Source organism: Gopherus evgoodei, unplaced genomic scaffold (assembly GCF_007399415.2).
Source record: "Gopherus evgoodei ecotype Sinaloan lineage unplaced genomic scaffold, rGopEvg1_v1.p scaffold_82_arrow_ctg1, whole genome shotgun sequence".
Lineage (NCBI taxonomy): Eukaryota > Metazoa > Chordata > Testudines > Testudinidae > Gopherus > Gopherus evgoodei.
In genome coordinates, this window is record NW_022060103.1 from 69,969 (window position 1) to 85,362 (window position 15,394).

The 15,394-nt window shown below is 66.3% G+C and overlaps 1 protein-coding gene across 8 annotated transcripts in view; it reads right to left on the minus strand.

The window, feature by feature from the left end:
- Positions 1-15,394, minus strand: part of ATP2B3 (ATPase plasma membrane Ca2+ transporting 3) — a 79,199-nt gene that overhangs the window by 29,086 nt on the left and 34,719 nt on the right. For 6 of the 8 annotated variants that reach the window (XM_030548083.1, XM_030548079.1, XM_030548087.1 and 3 more), the window contains exons 8-14: positions 7,703-7,744; positions 7,029-7,193; positions 6,301-6,515; positions 5,312-5,554; positions 3,405-3,646; positions 3,050-3,284; positions 1,363-1,542 (exon numbers count right to left, since the gene is read on the minus strand). In XM_030548083.1, the coding sequence (XP_030403943.1) occupies positions 1,363-1,542; positions 3,050-3,284; positions 3,405-3,646; positions 5,312-5,554; positions 6,301-6,515; positions 7,029-7,193; positions 7,703-7,744 (1,322 nt within the window). The remainder of the gene's footprint in view (positions 1-1,362; positions 1,543-3,049; positions 3,285-3,404; positions 3,647-5,311; positions 5,555-6,300; positions 6,516-7,028; positions 7,194-7,702; positions 7,745-15,394) is intronic. The other 2 variants (XM_030548081.1, XM_030548084.1) reach the window with 1 other exon arrangement.

Here is a 15,394-nt window from a genome sequence, read left to right on the forward strand (position 1 = left end):
GCGGTAGTAGGGCCGTTCTCCCCCCGCGGGCCGGGGTCGGGGCGGTAGTAGGGCCGTTCTCCCCCGCGGGCCTGGGGTCGGGGCGGTAGTAGGCCGTTCTCCCCCCGCGGGGCCTGGGCGGTAGTAGAGCCGTTCTCCCCCCGCGGGCGGGCCGGGGGCGGTAGTAGGGCCGTTGTCCCCCCGCGGGCGGGGCGGGGCGGTAGTAGGGCCGTTCTCCCCCCGCGGGCCGGGGTCGGGGCGGTAGTGGGCCGTTCTCCCCCCGCGGGGCCTGGGTCGGGGGCGGTAGTAGAGCCGTTCTCCCCCCGCGGGCCGGGGCGGTAGTAGGGTTCTCCCCCCGCGGGGCGGGGCCGGGGGCGTAGTAGGGCTGTTCTCCCCCCGCGGGCGGGGCCGGGGCGGTAGTAGGCCGTTGTCCCCCCGCGGGGCGGGGCCGGGGGCAGTAGTAGGGCCGTTGTCCCCCCCGCGGGGCTGGGCCAGGGCGGTAGTAGGGCCGTTGTCCCCCCGCAGGGGCGGGGCCGGGGGCGGTAGTAGGGCCGTTGTCCCCCCGCGGGGCTGGGCCGGGGGCGGTAGTAGGGCCGTTCTCCCCCCGCGGGGCGGGGCCGGTAGTAGGGCCGTTCTCCCCCCGCGGGGCTGGGCCGGGGGCGGTAGTAGGGCCGTTCTCCCCCCGCGGGGCGGGGCCGGGGGCGGTAGTAGGGCCGTTCTCCCCCCGCGGGGCGGGGCCGGGGGCGGTAGTAGGGCCGTTGTCCCCCCGCGGGGCTGGGCCAGGGGCGGTAGTAGGGCCGTTGTCCCCCCGCGGGGCGGGGCCGGGGGCGGTAGTAGGGCCGTTGTCCCCCCGCGGGGCTGGGCCGGGGGCGGTAGTAGGGCCGTTCTCCCCCCGCGGGGCGGGGCCGGTAGTAGGGCCGTTCTCCCCCCGCGGGGCTGGGCCGGGGGCGGTAGTAGGGCCGTTCTCCCCCCGCGGGGCGGGGCCGGTAGTAGGGCCGTTCTCCCCCCGCGGGGCTGGGCCGGGGGCGGTAGTAGGGCCGTTCTCCCCCCGCGGGGCGGGGCCGGGGGCGGTAGTAGGGCCGTTCTCCCCCCGCGGGGCGGGGCCGGGGGCGGTAGTAGGGCCGTTCTCCCCCCGCGGGGCGGGGCCGGGGGCGGTAGTAGGGCCGTTCTCCCCCCGCGGAGCGGGGCCGGGGACGGTAGTAGGGCCGTTCTCCCCCCGCGGGGCGGGGCCGGGGGCGGTAGTAGGGCCGTTCTCGCCCTGTGGGGCTGGGGGCGGTAGTAGGGCCGTTCTCCCCCCGCGGGGCGGGGCCGGGGGCAGTAGTAGGGCCGTTCTCCCCCCGCGGGGCGGGGCCGGGGGCGGTAGTAGGGCCGTTCTCTCTGTACCTCTCCCTTCTGGTTGCGGATGCGCCGGTTGAACTCCTTCCCCTCCAGGCAGAGGACGTCCTCCCCGGGCTGGAGGATCCCGCACTTGGCAGCGATGGCCCGGGCCGTGCTGATGTTGTCGCCTGTCACCATCCGGACGGTGATCCCAGCCTTCTGGCACTTGCGGATGGCCTCAGGGACCTGGGGGGGCGGGGGGGGCGAGGACAGTGGGACTGGATGGGACTCAGGAGTCCTGACACCTGTCTACACTCCCTCCCCTCCCAGAGCCGGGAGAGAACCCAGGAGTCCTGGCTCCCAGCTGCCCCCCACTCCCCTCCCAGAGCCGGGAGAGAACCCAGGAGTCCGGGCTCCCAGCCCCCTGCTCTAACCCACCAGCCCCCACTCCCCTCCCAGAGCGGGGAGAGAACCCAGGAGTCCTGGCTCCCAGCCCCCCTGCTCTAACCCCCCAGCCCCCACTCCCCTCCCAGAGCCGGGAGAGAACCCAGGAGTCCTGGCTCCCAGCTGCCCCCCACTCCCCTCCCAGAGCCGGGAGAGAACCCAGGAGTCCTGGCTCCCAGCCCCCCTGCTCTAACCCCCCAGCCCCCACTCCCCTCCCAGAGCCGGGAGAGAACCCAGGAGTCCTGGCTCCCAGCTGCCCCCCACTCCCCTCCCAGAGCCGGGAGAGAACCCAGGAGTCCTGGCTCCCAGCCCCCCCTGCTCTAACCACCAGCCCCCACTCCCCTCCCAGAGCCGGGAGAGAACCCAGGAGTCCTGGCTCCCAGCCCCCCCTGCTCTAACCACCAGCCCCCACTGCCCTCCCAGAGCCAGGAGAGAACCCAAGAGTCCTGGCTCCCAGCCCCCCCTGCTCTAACCACCAGCCCCCCCTTGTGACGAACTGGGAATGTTCTTAATGTTTTCTCTGAATACTGTGTTGGTGCCTCAGTGTCCCCATGGCAGTTCTTAATATCTAGGTGGGGGGATCAGGGTGTGTGATTGCTGCAGAGCAAAGGGCCAGTGCCCCTAAATGCCTGGCACTCTGTCTCCTAGCAACTGCTGGCCTGGGCCCCCCCTCTGCAAAGGTGCCAGCTGAAGGTGTTGGAGACAAAGGGGTCAGGAGACCCCCTGGCCCGGGACAGGAGCTGAGCAGAGAGGAGGGGCTGGAGGGGGTTGTTAGTCTGGAGCTGGCTGGGGACGAGGAGTGAAGTGCAGACCTGGGGGTCTGGCTCACTGCCCCCCAGAATGGACCTGGCTGAGGGGTCCGGTTCTCTGTACCTACAAGCTCTGTGTTAGACCCTATTCCTGCCATCGAATAAACCTCTGTGTTACTGGCTGGCTGAGAGTCACGTCTGACTGCGAAGTGGGGGGGGTGCAGGACCCTCTGGCCCCCCCAGGACCCCGCTGGGGTGGACTCGCTGTGGGAAGCGCACGGAGGGGCAGAGGATGCTGAATGCTCCAAGGAGAGGCCCAGGAGGTGAAGACATGTGAGCTTCTTGTCCTGAACAAGTCTGCTCCAAGGGAGAGGAGGCTCCCCAAAGTCCTGCCTGGCTTGGTGGGGAGCAGTTCCAGAGCATCGCCCGGGGACTCCATGACACCCCCTGCACCCAAACTCCTTCCCAGAGCCAAGAGAGTATCCAGGCATCCTGGCTCCTAGCTCCCCCCGCTGTACCCACCCGCCCCCCCTCCGGTGCCCCCGCAGAGCCGGCGGTACCTCAGGCCGGACGGGGTCCTCGATGCCCACCACGGCGATGCAGGTGAGCTCCCCCATGATGTCGTTCTCGTTGTCCCAGTCGGGCTCCAGGCCGGCAGGGAAGTCCCGGAAGGCCAAGCAGATGGTGCGCAGCCCCTCGCAGGCCATGGGCTCGATCACCTTCTTCACCATCTCGTCCCGGTCCCGCGGGCGGAAGCTGCACAGCTCCCCGCTGCTGCTCAGGATGCTGGAGCACCTGGAAGGGGAGATGCCTGGCTCAGAGCCGGCCCCTTGGGGCAGGGGGGCTGGGAATACAGCAAGGTGCAGCCACCTCTGGGGCAGGGCACGGGGGCCACTCCCTGCGGCCAGGACTCACTTTCTGAGCAGGATCTCGGAGGCCCCCTTGCTGAAGACGCGGAAACCGCCCTGGGGCAGGCGGGTGACGGTGCTCATGGACTTGCGGACGGAGTTGAAGGTATAAACCTTGTAGAGCTTCTCCTCCGGCAGCTGGTCGCGCACGGGCTGGTAGTCGCGGCGCAGGTCCAGCAGGAAGCCCAGCAGGGCGCACTCCGTCTTGTTACCCACCTGCCGCGGCAGCCCCCCGTCCTTCTCTGGAGGCTGCGGGGCGACGGGCGTCAGGACTGCAGGCTCCCCCCGACCCCCCAGCTCCGCCCTCCGCGGCCCCCCAGCTCCGCCGCGTCCCCCCCGACCCCGCAGCTCTGCCCTCCCCAGCCCCCCAGCTCCGCCGCGTCCACCCCAGCTCCGCCCTCCCCAGCCCCCCAGCTCCGCCGCGTCCACCCCGACCCCCCAGCTCCGCCCTCCCCGGCCCCCCAGCTCCGCCGCGTCCACCCCAGCTCCGCCCTCCCCGGCCCCCCAGCTCCGCCGCGTCCACCCCGACCCCCCAGCTCCGCCCTCCCCGGCCCCCCAGCTCCGCCGCGTCCACCCCAGCTCTGCCCTCCCCGGCCCCCCAGCTCTGCCGTGTCCGCCCTCCCTGGCCCCCCAGCCCCCCAGCTCCGCCGCGTCCACCCCAGCTCCGCCCTCCCCAGCCCCCCAGCTCCGCTGCGTCCACCCCGACCCCCCAGCTCCGCCTTCCCCGGCCCCCCAGCTCCGCCGTGTCCGCCCTCACCCCCCAGCTCCGCCCTCCCCGGCCCCCCAGCTCCGCCGCGTCCCCCCCGACCCCGCAGCTCTGCCCTCCCCGGCCCCCCAGCTCCGCCGCGTCCACCCCAGCTCCGCCCTCCCCGGCCCCCCAGCTCCGCCGCGTCCACCCCGACCCCGCAGCTCTGCCCTCCCCAGCCCCCCAGCTCCGCCGCGTCCACCCCAGCTCCGCCCTCCCCAGCCCCCCAGCTCCGCCGCGTCCACCCCGACCCCCCAGCTCCGCCCTCCCCGGCCCCCCAGCTCCGCCGCGTCCACCCCAGCTCCGCCCTCCCCGGCCCCCCAGCTCCGCCGCGTCCACCCCGACCCCCCAGCTCCGCCCTCCCCGGCCCCCCAGCTCCGCCGCGTCCACCCCAGCTCCGCCCTCCCCGGCCCCCCAGCTCTGCCGTGTCCGCCCTCCCTGGCCCCCCAGCCCCCCAGCTCCGCCGCGTCCACCCCAGCTCCGCCCTCCCCAGCCCCCCAGCTCCGCTGCGTCCACCCCGACCCCCCAGCTCCGCCTTCCCCGGCCCCCCAGCTCCGCCGTGTCCGCCCTCACCCCCCAGCTCCGCCCTCCCCGGCCCCCCAGCTCCGCCGCGTCCGCCCTCCCTGGACCCCCAGCCCCCCAGCTCCGCCGCGTCCCCCCCGACCCCGCAGCTCTGCCCTCCCCGGCCCCCCAGCTCCGCCGCGTCCACCCCAGCTCCGCCCTCCCCGGCCCCCCAGCTCCGCCGCGTCCACCCCAACCCCCCAGCTCCGCCCTCCCCGGCCCCCCAGCTCCGCCGTGTCCGCCCTCACCCCCCAGCTCTGCCCTCCCCGGCCCCCCAGCTTCGCCGCGTCCCCCCCAACCCCCCAGCTCTGCCCTCCCCGGCCCCCCAGCTCCGCCGCGTCCGCCCCAACCCCCCAGGTCTGCCCTCCCCAGCCCCCCCACATTCCCCCTCCAGCCACCCTGAGACACACTCAGCTGGGGTCCCCCCTCCAGCCTCCCAGCTCTGCTGAATCCCCCCTTCAGGGAGGCACTAGGGGGAGGTTCGGAGGGCACCAGGGGACGATGGAGTGGGAGGTTTGGGGTGGGAGGTTCGGGGGCACCCCAGAGAAACGGGGGGCGCTCCGGGGGCTCTGGAGCGGGGCAGGGGGCTCGCAGGGCCCCCCACTCACTAGTATCTTGGTGGTGTAGGCACTATTGATGGCGATGGCGTGCACCAGCAGGTCGAGGATGCGGGGTGGCAGGCTGCCGGGGTCGGGCGTCTGGCGGTAGTGGGTGTCGCCCAGGTAGGCCTGCACGACCGTCATGCGGTTGGTGGTGAGGGTGCCCGTTTTGTCGGAGCAGATGGCCGTGGCGTTGCCCATGGTTTCGCAGGCGTCCAGGTGCCGCACCAGGTTATTGTCCTTCATCATTTTCTGAAGGGCAGAGAGGACACCCCCACCCCCCCGTCAGCCTCAGATCTGACCCCGATGCCGGGAGCCAGACGGAGACACGGGGGGGCTCTCTGGGGTGCCCTGTGTTCTCATTAGGGTGAGGGAGCCGGTTTCAGCTGGGCCTACTAGGGGGCACTCTCCTGGCACAGAGTTCCCGTGTACCACGTTCCCAGTGCCCACGGGGGTGCTCTGAGACAGACCCGGAGTGACCCCCATAGGGGCAAACTTCGGGATCCCTCTCTCCTGGAGCTCTCTGGGCTCCCCTCCCCACGCCCCCTTGTTTCTGTCTGCTCTTGTACCCCGCCACCCCACACCAGCCCTGCTACATCTGCCGGCTGCATCCTTCGGCACCAAATGGCCCAGCCCACGGATGGACGGGCACAACCCAACGGGGCCGCGCCAGTGCACGGATGGGTATAATCCCAAATGTCGTCCATCAGTGGATGGACGTGAGCCAACGTGCTGCCCAACAATGGATGGATACAAATCAATATGGCGGCGCCAATGAGAAAAGCCAAAATGGTGCCCACGGATGGATGAGGTAGACACGCACATGGCGGTGCCCATGGGTCAATGGGCACAAGCCAACATGGCGGCGCCCATCTATGCATGGACCCAAGCAGATGTGGCGGCACCAGTCCATCAGTGGGCGCCACCCGAGAGGGCGGCAGTGCCAGGTGAACAGACACAAGCCCACGAGGCCGCTCCCCGCCCCACCGCCCCCTCACCTTGACGGAGTAGGCCAAGGAGATGGTGACAGCCAAGGGCAGCCCTTCGGGCACGGCCACCACCAGCACGGTGACCCCGATGATGAAGAACTTGACGAAGTACTGGACATAGATGGGGGTGCACTCAGCCAGCCAGACCCGCCCGTCCAGCACGAAGGTCTGGATCACGAAGTACAGCACCAGGATGATCACGGTGATGGCTGACATCACCAGACCTGCCCGGGGCCAGGGGAGCAGGTTAGTGGGGGGGAGGGGAAGAGGGTCTAGCCCCAGATCACAGCTGGCCGCCCCAGAGGGGACAGGCCCCTGCCCCATTCCCCGTCCCCCTGAGCCAGCCAGTCCCCGCCCTGGGGCTGGGTGGGAGCCAGCGCCCCCCCAGAGGGGACAGGTCCCTGCCCCATTCCCCACCCCCTGAGCCAGCCAGTCCCCGCCCTGGGGCTGAGTGGGAGCCAGCACCCCCCAGAGGGGACAGGTCCCTGCCCCATTCCCTGTCCCCTGAGCCAGCCAGTCCCCGCCCTGGGGCTGGGTGGGAGCCAGCGCCCCCCCAGAGGGGACAGGTCCCTGCCCCATTCCCTGTCCCCTGAGCCAGCCAGTCCCCGCCCTGGGGCTGGGTGGGAGCCAGCGCCCCCCCAGAGGGGACAGGTCCTTGCCCCATTCCCCGTCCCCTGAGCCTGCCAGTCCCCGCCCTGGGCCGGGGGGGCGGTGCCCCAGGACGGAGGGATCAGCACCTGCTTTCCCGATCTGCACAGCCAGCTTGGTGAGCTTTCCTTGCAGCACCGATTTCTCTTTCTTGGGCGCGCTGGTTCTCTTCTTCTCCCGATCCTCCAGCTCGCCGCCCTCAGCGCTCTTCAGCGGCTGCATCTCCATGGCCACCGCGCCGTCCTGCTTCTTGGCTGTATGGACACAGGGAGGGAAGCAGCTCAATACCCCACCAAAGCGGGAGAGGAGGGAGATTCGCCACACCCACTCCTGGAGCCGGGGAGAGAACCCAGACCTCCTGGCTCCCAGCCCCCCCCCGCTGTAACCACCAGCCCCCACTCCCCTCTCAGAGCCGGGAGAGAACCCAGGAGTCCTGGCTCCCAGCCCCCCTGCTCTAACCACCAGCCCCCACTCCCCTCCCCAAGCCGGGAGAGAACCCAGGAGTCCTGGCTCCTGGTCCCCCCTGCTCTAACCACCAGCCCCCACGCCCCTCCCAGAGCCGGGGAGAGAACCCAGGAGTCCTGGCTCCCAGCCCCCCTGCTCTAACCACCAGCCCCCACTCCCCTCCCCAAGCCGGGAGAGAACCCAGGAGTCCTGGCTCCCAGCCCCCTGCTCTGACCACCAGACGGTGAACGTGCAGAGCACCCCAGTTCAAGTCGTCTCTCCCGCCCCCAGCTGGGCCTGGGTTCCCCTGGCCCGTTACCTTTGTTCTGACTATTCTCCACCGCTCCGTCCGGGGCCTTTCCTACAGCAGAAAAGGGGTGACAGAGACAGGACACTTCAGCCCGGACAGACGGACGGGACAACACAGCTGATGGAGCAACAGATACTGGGGCCTACAGGCTGCCCCGCGGGGTGGTGACTCCTGGCTGGGGCTGGGGCTGGGGCTGGGGCAGGCAGCGCTGGAGCTCTGAGTTCGGGGAGACAGTAGGGTCCCCCCAGCGCCACTTGGAACTGAGGGCTCCCCAGGGAGTACCAGGGGAGGGGGTGTCCCTGCTGCCCCTACTGGAGGGGATGAGCCCTGCTCTGTGACCCCGTCCGTCCGTCTCCACTCTGTGCTGGGGCGGAATCTCGGGCCGGACTCCAGGGAAGTGGAAATCAGAACCCAGCCCTGCCCCCATTGTAAATCAGGAGTGACTCTGGATTGACACCAGGCAACTGAGCTCAGCAGTCAGCCCGGCCCCCATTGCAATCTGGGCTGACTCCGGATTGGCCCCAGGGGAGCTGAGCTCGGAACCTGGCCCTGCCCCCATTGCAATCAGGGGTGACTGGATTGACACCAGGTGACTGAGCTCAGCACTCAGCCTGGCCCCCATTGCAATCAGGGGTGACTCCGGATTGGCCCCAGGGGAGCTGAGCTCAGAACCTGGCACTGGCCCTGCCCCCATTGCAATCAGGGGTGACTCCGGATTGGCCCCAGGGGAGCTGAGCTCGGAACCTGGCCCTGCCCCCATTGCAATCAGGGGTGACTCCGGATTGGCCCCAGGGGAGCTGAGCTCAGAACCTGGCACTGGCCCTGCCCCCATTGCAATCAGGGGTGACTCCGGATTGGCCCCAGGGGAGCTGAGCTCTGAACCTGGCACTGACCCTGCCACCATTGCAATCAGGGGTGACTCCGGATTGGCCCCAGGGGAGCTGAGCTCGGAACCTGGCCCTGCCCCCATTGCAATCAGGGGTGACTCCGGATTGGCCCCAGGGGAGCTGAGCTCGGAACCTGGCCCTGCCCCCATTGCAATCAGGGGTGACTCCGGATTGGCCCCAGGGGAGCTGAGCTCAGAACCTGGCACTGGCCCTGCCCCCATTGCAATCAGGGGTGACTCTGGATTGGCCCCAGGGGAGCTGAGCTCTGAACCTGGCCCTGCCCCCATTGCAATCAGGGGTGACTCCGGATTGGCCCCAGGGGAGCTGAGCTCAGAACCTGGCACTGGCCCTGCCCCCATTGCAATCAGGGGTGACTCCGGATTGGCCCCAGGGGAGCTGAGCTCAGAACCTGGCACTGGCCCTGCCCCCATTGCAATCAGGGGTGACTCTGGATTGGCCCCAGGGGAGCTGAGCTCGGAACCTGGCCCTGCCCCCATTGCAATCAGGGGTGACTCTGGATTGGCCCCAGGGGAGCTGAGCTCGGAACCTGGCCCTGCCCCCATTGCAATCAGGGGTGACTCCGGATTGGCCCCAGGGGAGCTGAGCTCAGAACCTGGCACTGACCCTGCCCCCATTGCAATCAGGGGTGACTCCGGATTGGCCCCAGGGGAGCTGAGCTCGGAACCTGGCCCTGCCCCCATTGCAATCAGGGGTGACTCTGGATTGGCCCCAGGGGAGCTGAGCTCGGAACCTGGCCCTGCCCCCATTGCAATCAGGGGTGACTCCGGATTGGCCCCAGGGGAGCTGAGCTCAGAACCTGGCACTGGCCCTGCCCCCATTGCAATCAGGGGTGACTCTGGATTGGCCCCAGGGGAGCTGAGCTCTGAACCTGGCCCTGCCCCCATTGCAATCAGGGGTGACTCCGGATTGGCCCCAGGGGAGCTCAGCTCAGAACCTGGCACTGGCCCTGCCCCCATTGCAATCAGGGGTGACTCCGGATTGGCCCCAGGGGAGCTGAGCTCAGAACCTGGCACTGGCCCTGCCCCCATTGCAATCAGGGGTGACTCTGGATTGGCCCCAGGGGAGCTGAGCTCGGAACCTGGCCCTGCCCCCATTGCAATCAGGGGTGACTCTGGATTGGCCCCAGGGGAGCTGAGCTCGGAACCTGGCCCTGCCCCCATTGCAATCAGGGGTGACTCTGGATTGGCCCCAGGGGAGCTGAGCTCGGAACCTGGCACTGACCCTGCCCCCATTGCAATCAGGGGTGACTCCGGATTGGCCCCAGGGGAGCTGAGCTCGGAACCTGGCACTGGCCCTGCCCCCATTGCAATCAGGGGTGACTCTGGATTGGCCCTAGGGGAGCTGAGCTCGGAACCTGGCACTGGCCCTGCCCCCATTGCAATCAGGGGTGACTCTGGATTGGCCCCAGGGGAGCTGAGCTCGGAACCTGGCCCTGCCCCCATTGCAATCAGGGGTGACTCTGGATTGGCCCCAGGGGAGCTGAGCTCGGAACCTGGCCCTGCCCCCATTGCAATCAGGGGTGACTCCGGATTGGCCCCAGGGGAGCTGAGCTCAGAACCTGGCACTGACCCTGCCCCCATTGCAATCAGGGGTGACTCCGGATTGGCCCCAGGGGAGCTGAGCTCGGAACCTGGCCCTGCCCCCATTGCAATCAGGGGTGACTCCGGATTGGCCCCAGGGGAGCTGAGCTCGGAACCTGGCCCTGCCCCCATTGCAATCAGGGGTGACTCCGGATTGGCCCCAGGGGAGCTGAGCTCGGAACCTGGCCCTGCCCCCATTGCAATCAGGGGTGACTCTGGATTGGCCCCAGGGGAGCTGAGCTCTGAACCTGGCCCTGCCCCCATTGCAATCAGGGGTGACTCCGGATTGGCCCCAGGGGAGCTGAGCTCGGAACCTGGCACTGGCCCTGCCCCCATTGCAATCAGGGGTGACTCCGGATTGGCCCCAGGGGAGCTGAGCTCGGAACTTGGCCCTGCCCCCATTGCAATCAGGGGTGACTCCGGATTGGCCCCAGGGGAGCTGAGCTCGGAACCTGGCCCTGCCCCCATTGCAATCAGGGGTGACTCCGGATTGGCCCCAGGGGAGCTGAGCTCGGAACCTGGCCCTGCCCCCATTGCAATCAGGGGTGACTCCGGATTGGCCCCAGGGGAGCTGAGCTCGGAACCTGGCACTGGCCCTGCCCCCATTGCAATCAGGGGTGACTCCGGATTGGCCCCAGGGGAGCTGAGCTCGGAACCTGGCCCTGCCCCGCTGCGCTCGGGGCAGCAGATACTCGTTAAAACGCTGCTCTCTTCCAGCAAAAAGCACCGGAACGCTGAGTGTGAATCTACCGCGCCGGAGCCCCCCGGGGTCAGGGTTTCACACACAAAGGGGTGCCTCTGCTCTCGGCAACTGTGCTTGGGTTTTTCAGAGGCAGAGCCAATGACGGAACCTGCCTGGCTTGGCAGCCCATCTGCGGGATTATTTCAGGGTTGCTGCGCCTGGAAGATGCGTCTGCAACTCCTCCAGGCTGGTATTTATCTCAGCAGGGCCCCACCCTTCCAAAGGAGGGCACTGGGAGAGTGCCCTGTTATATCACTGTAAGCCCCAGCCCCCCTCCCCTCCCAGAGCCGAGAGAGAACCCAGGAGTCCTGGCTCCCAGCCCCCACCCCACCCCACCCCAACCATTATACTGCACTGAAGTAAAACAGAATTCAGAATGTGCCAGACTGCAATAGGAGCAGGGCTGGCTTCTGATTTTAGCTCCCCCAGGGTCAATCTGGAGTCACCCCTGATTGCAATAGGGGCATTACCAGATTCCAATCTCAGCTAGTCCAGGGTCAAACTGGAGTCACGCTCTGACGGCCCTGGCCTCAGGCTTCCCTTTCCACGTGAACTCTCTTGGTGGGAACCCTGGGTGACCTCACCGATCTCCAACCAACAGAAGGGAACACTGAGTCCGATGGAGAGGAGGCTTATTAGATACAACTGCCCTGAGATGATCTAGGAGCACAATGGCTCACTCGAGGAATCCGTTGAGTCCAGACCGGGCAGACAACGTAGGACAGCGCTCAGCATGGACAGGAACTGGAGTCAATGGACACAGTTAGTGACCAGTCAATAGGGAATGGGCATCGCTCACTGGCAAGGCTGAGCTGATTCCCACAAATGCCAAGTCAAGGCAAATTGACAGCAAGTCTCTTAGCAAGGATGCGTGGCCCCTATGGATCAACAAGAAGTCAACCAGAGGCAACATGGAGTAATGACTTCCTCTGGGGTGGCATCAGCTCCACAAGGATAGCTAATGAGCTGGCTAGGGAAGAGGTTAGGTCAAACAGACAGAAAAGGAGTTGATTGGCGATGGGTCATTCTCCAGCCAGGCTGCCCCATGCTGTGGCTAACTGGCTCAGTACGGAGAAAGAATTAGTGCATTGGTGTTGGGTCAGCATGGATGGCGAGGAAGTCAGTTAGGGATGGGTCAATACAGATGGAGGACGAGTCAATTAGCGATCAGTCAATACAGATGCAGAGAGAGTCCATCCGTGATGATGCTGAGTCAATAGATGAAGAATGACTTGGTTGAGGATGTCATGAGGTCCACACCGATGCAGAATGAGTCAGTTGGGTCCGTAGGGAGCCCTTTGGCAAGTGCACGGAGGGGAATGACTTGGATGGTGAAGGTTTTGGGTCGGTACGGATGGAGGGTGAATCGGTTCCAAGCGGTGTCAGGTCAGTGAGGTCAGAGGAGGAGTCCAGCAGCAATTGCTGGATGAATACAGATGGAGAATGACTGTGAGGGGTGGCATCAGGTCAGTGCGGTTGGCTGGTGATGGTGTTCGCTAAATACACCCAGAAAAAGAGTCCGTTCCAAATGGGATTGGGCCAATATGGATGGAGAATGAGGCGGGTCAGCACAGGCGGAGAACGAACCCATTGGCGCTGGGTCAGTACCAATGGAGGACAAACCACTAGTGATGGCACCATGTCAACACAGATGGAGAATGAGTCAGTTCGGGACCGTGTGTGGTCAGTGCCCAATGATGTTGCATCCACACAGTTGGGTGCACCACATCCTCCAGTCAGGACAGAATTCCAGTGTGTGACGAACTGGGAAAGTTCTTAATGTTTTCTCTGAATACTGTGTTGGTGCCTCAGTGTCCCCATGGCAGTTCTTAAGTATCTGGCAGAGCAAGGACCAGTGCACCTAAATGCCTGACACTTTGTCTCCCAGCAACTGATGGCCTGGGCCCCTCCTCTGCAAAGGTGCCAGCTGAAGGTGTTGGAGACAAAGGGATCAGGTGACCTCCTGGCCCGGGAAAGGAGCTGAGCAGAGAGGAGGGGCTGGAAGGGGTTGTTAGTCTGGAGCTGGCTGGGGTCAAGGGTGGAGGGCAGACCTGGGGGTCTGGCTCACTGCCCCCCAGAATGGACCCAGCCGAGGGGTCCGGTTCGCTGTATCTACAAGCTCTGTTTTAAACCATGTTCCTGTCATCGAATAAACCTCTGTGTTACTGGCTGGCTGAGAGTCACGTCTGACTGCAAAGTGGGGGTGCAGAACCCGGTGGCTTCCCCAGGACCCCGCTGGGGTGGACTCGCTGTGCGAAGCACATGGAGGGGCAGAGGATGCTGAATGCTCCAAGGAGAGACCCAGGAGGTGAAGACGTGTGAGCTTCTTACCCTGAAAGAGTCTGCTCCAAGGGAGAGGAGGCTCCCCAAAGTCCTGCCTGGCTTGGTGGGGAGCAGTTCCAGAGCATCACCCGGGGACCCCATGACAACTGGTGGCAGCGCTGGGATGTACTGCACCCCGTGAATGGTGCTGCTTGCAGTAAGTGACTGGGGAGCAGTCAAACAAAGGAGGGATAATGAGGACCAGGCGTGCTGAAGGCTCAGAGAGGGACGGTTTCAGGGGGCAGTTAACCTCTGGGAGTGTGTGACCAGCGAGAAGGACTGTTGGAGTAACAGGGTCCCCCTGAGGACTGCAGCGAGCAGTCTCAGGGGCGGAGGAGCTTGCCGCTCGATCCTGGAGAGAGAAGGATTTTGCAGTAGCAGGGTTCCCCTGGGGATTGCAGGAGCAGTCCCAGGGGCGGAGGAGTCTGCAGCTCGACCCTGGCAGAGAGGTGGTGATCACGAGAAGGGCTGGCACACCCGGGGTTCTTCCTGGAAACCATGGGGGAGCCAAGAGCACACAGGCCTGTGAGTCCACAGCCACTTGGGAACAGTGAAGTGATGGCCTATCACCATCCCCTTAAGAAGGACATTGTGATCCTGTGCACAAAGAGAGGGTTACGCATGGGGACGTTCACCAAGGCACAGTTAATCGTGCAGTTGGAGGAGAAGCACCGCTCTGAGGAGCAGATTCCTGACCCAGATGGGGCTACAAGAGGATCTGGGAGCAGCTGGAGCAGCAGCCAGGCATCCCCGGGAGTCTGGTCCCCAATCAGACGAGGGTCTTCACGATTGGGTTCCCCATCAGGAGATCGGAGACGGATGGGATGGGAGCAGAGCCCGAGAGAGCGAGAGGACCGTGAGAGAAAGCAAGAGCCCAAGGAAAAGCTGCAGGAGAAGCAGCAGCAGCGTGGACTGGTGATGGTGGAGCAGAGAGACATAGGGGGCTGCCCAGGGGTCAGTGGGGAAACACGCCTGTGGGGGCGAGACCCTGGGACAGAGAGAACTGTGGTGGTGCAGCCCCAGATGCTGAGGGACTGTGGGACCTGGGTGAAGTTCCCTGGGGTGAAGCCCCTCGCCCTGCCTATGGCCCAGATCCCTGTGCAGACCCAGGAGGCGTCGGGCTGGCTGGTGGTTGGGGTTCTCCAGGATATCGGCTGGGAGGCCCTGTTGGGGGGTGACTGTCTCCCCATGGGACAGGATCCAGGCCCCGCTCCTGTAACGGCCGAGGGTTTGAATTCAAATCCAGGGAACCAATTGGCTAGGATGGAAATGGTCAGTGAAAATGCAAATGACCTGGCTGGCAGGGAGGAGGGGCTGCTGGGCTCAGGATACCTGCCTACCTGTAACCAGCCCCCTGGGGCTGAGTGGGAGGGAGAGATGCTCCCCGCCCCCCTGCACACAGGAGAGGGGGCTCACGCTGGCTCTGATGCTGTGACCAGAGCAGAGAGCTCGCTGCCTGGCCCCACTGGGACAGCAAGGGCAGCGCTGAGCACGGGGGGAGCTGAGACCCCAGCTGAGTGGGGGGACACCCGGGCAGGGCAGGTCGGCTGCCAACCAGGTTTGCCTGGTCCAGACGTGCTGCTGGGAAGTGATTACACAGCAGGGAGGGAGCTACCAGGGACAGGGCTCAGGGGGGCTGTGACCCCAGGCCCAGCCAGCGAGAGGGAGCAGGTCCCACTCCCTGCCCCAGCCGCTGAATCCCAGACTGAGCTGCAGAGGGATCCCTCCTTGGAGAAGCTGAGGGAACTTGCTGGCCACAGCGCTGCAAACCCCTTGGGGAAGGCTGCAGGGACAGAGTCCTGCCGGAGAAGGGATTCCTGTACCGGGAATGGGCTCCCCAAGGGGAAGTAGAACTGGGGGGAATCGGGAGGCAGCTGGTGATACCCCAGGAATCCACAGGGTTCTTCCCATTTGAGCTGCTGGATGGGAGGAGAGTGAGGGGACCCCTGGACCTGAAGAGGGAGGATTGGGAGGAGAAGGGGGAAGACCCCCGGGGGGATCTCTTCCCTGAGGTGGGAGCCAATCTCCCCATCAGGTGTTCCCCGTTCAGTGTCACTGGGAAAGCAGCCCAGATCCTGGAGAGAGAGGTCAAGGACCTGCTGGCTTTAGATGGGATCCAGCCATTTTACAACCCATGGGCCTCACCGGT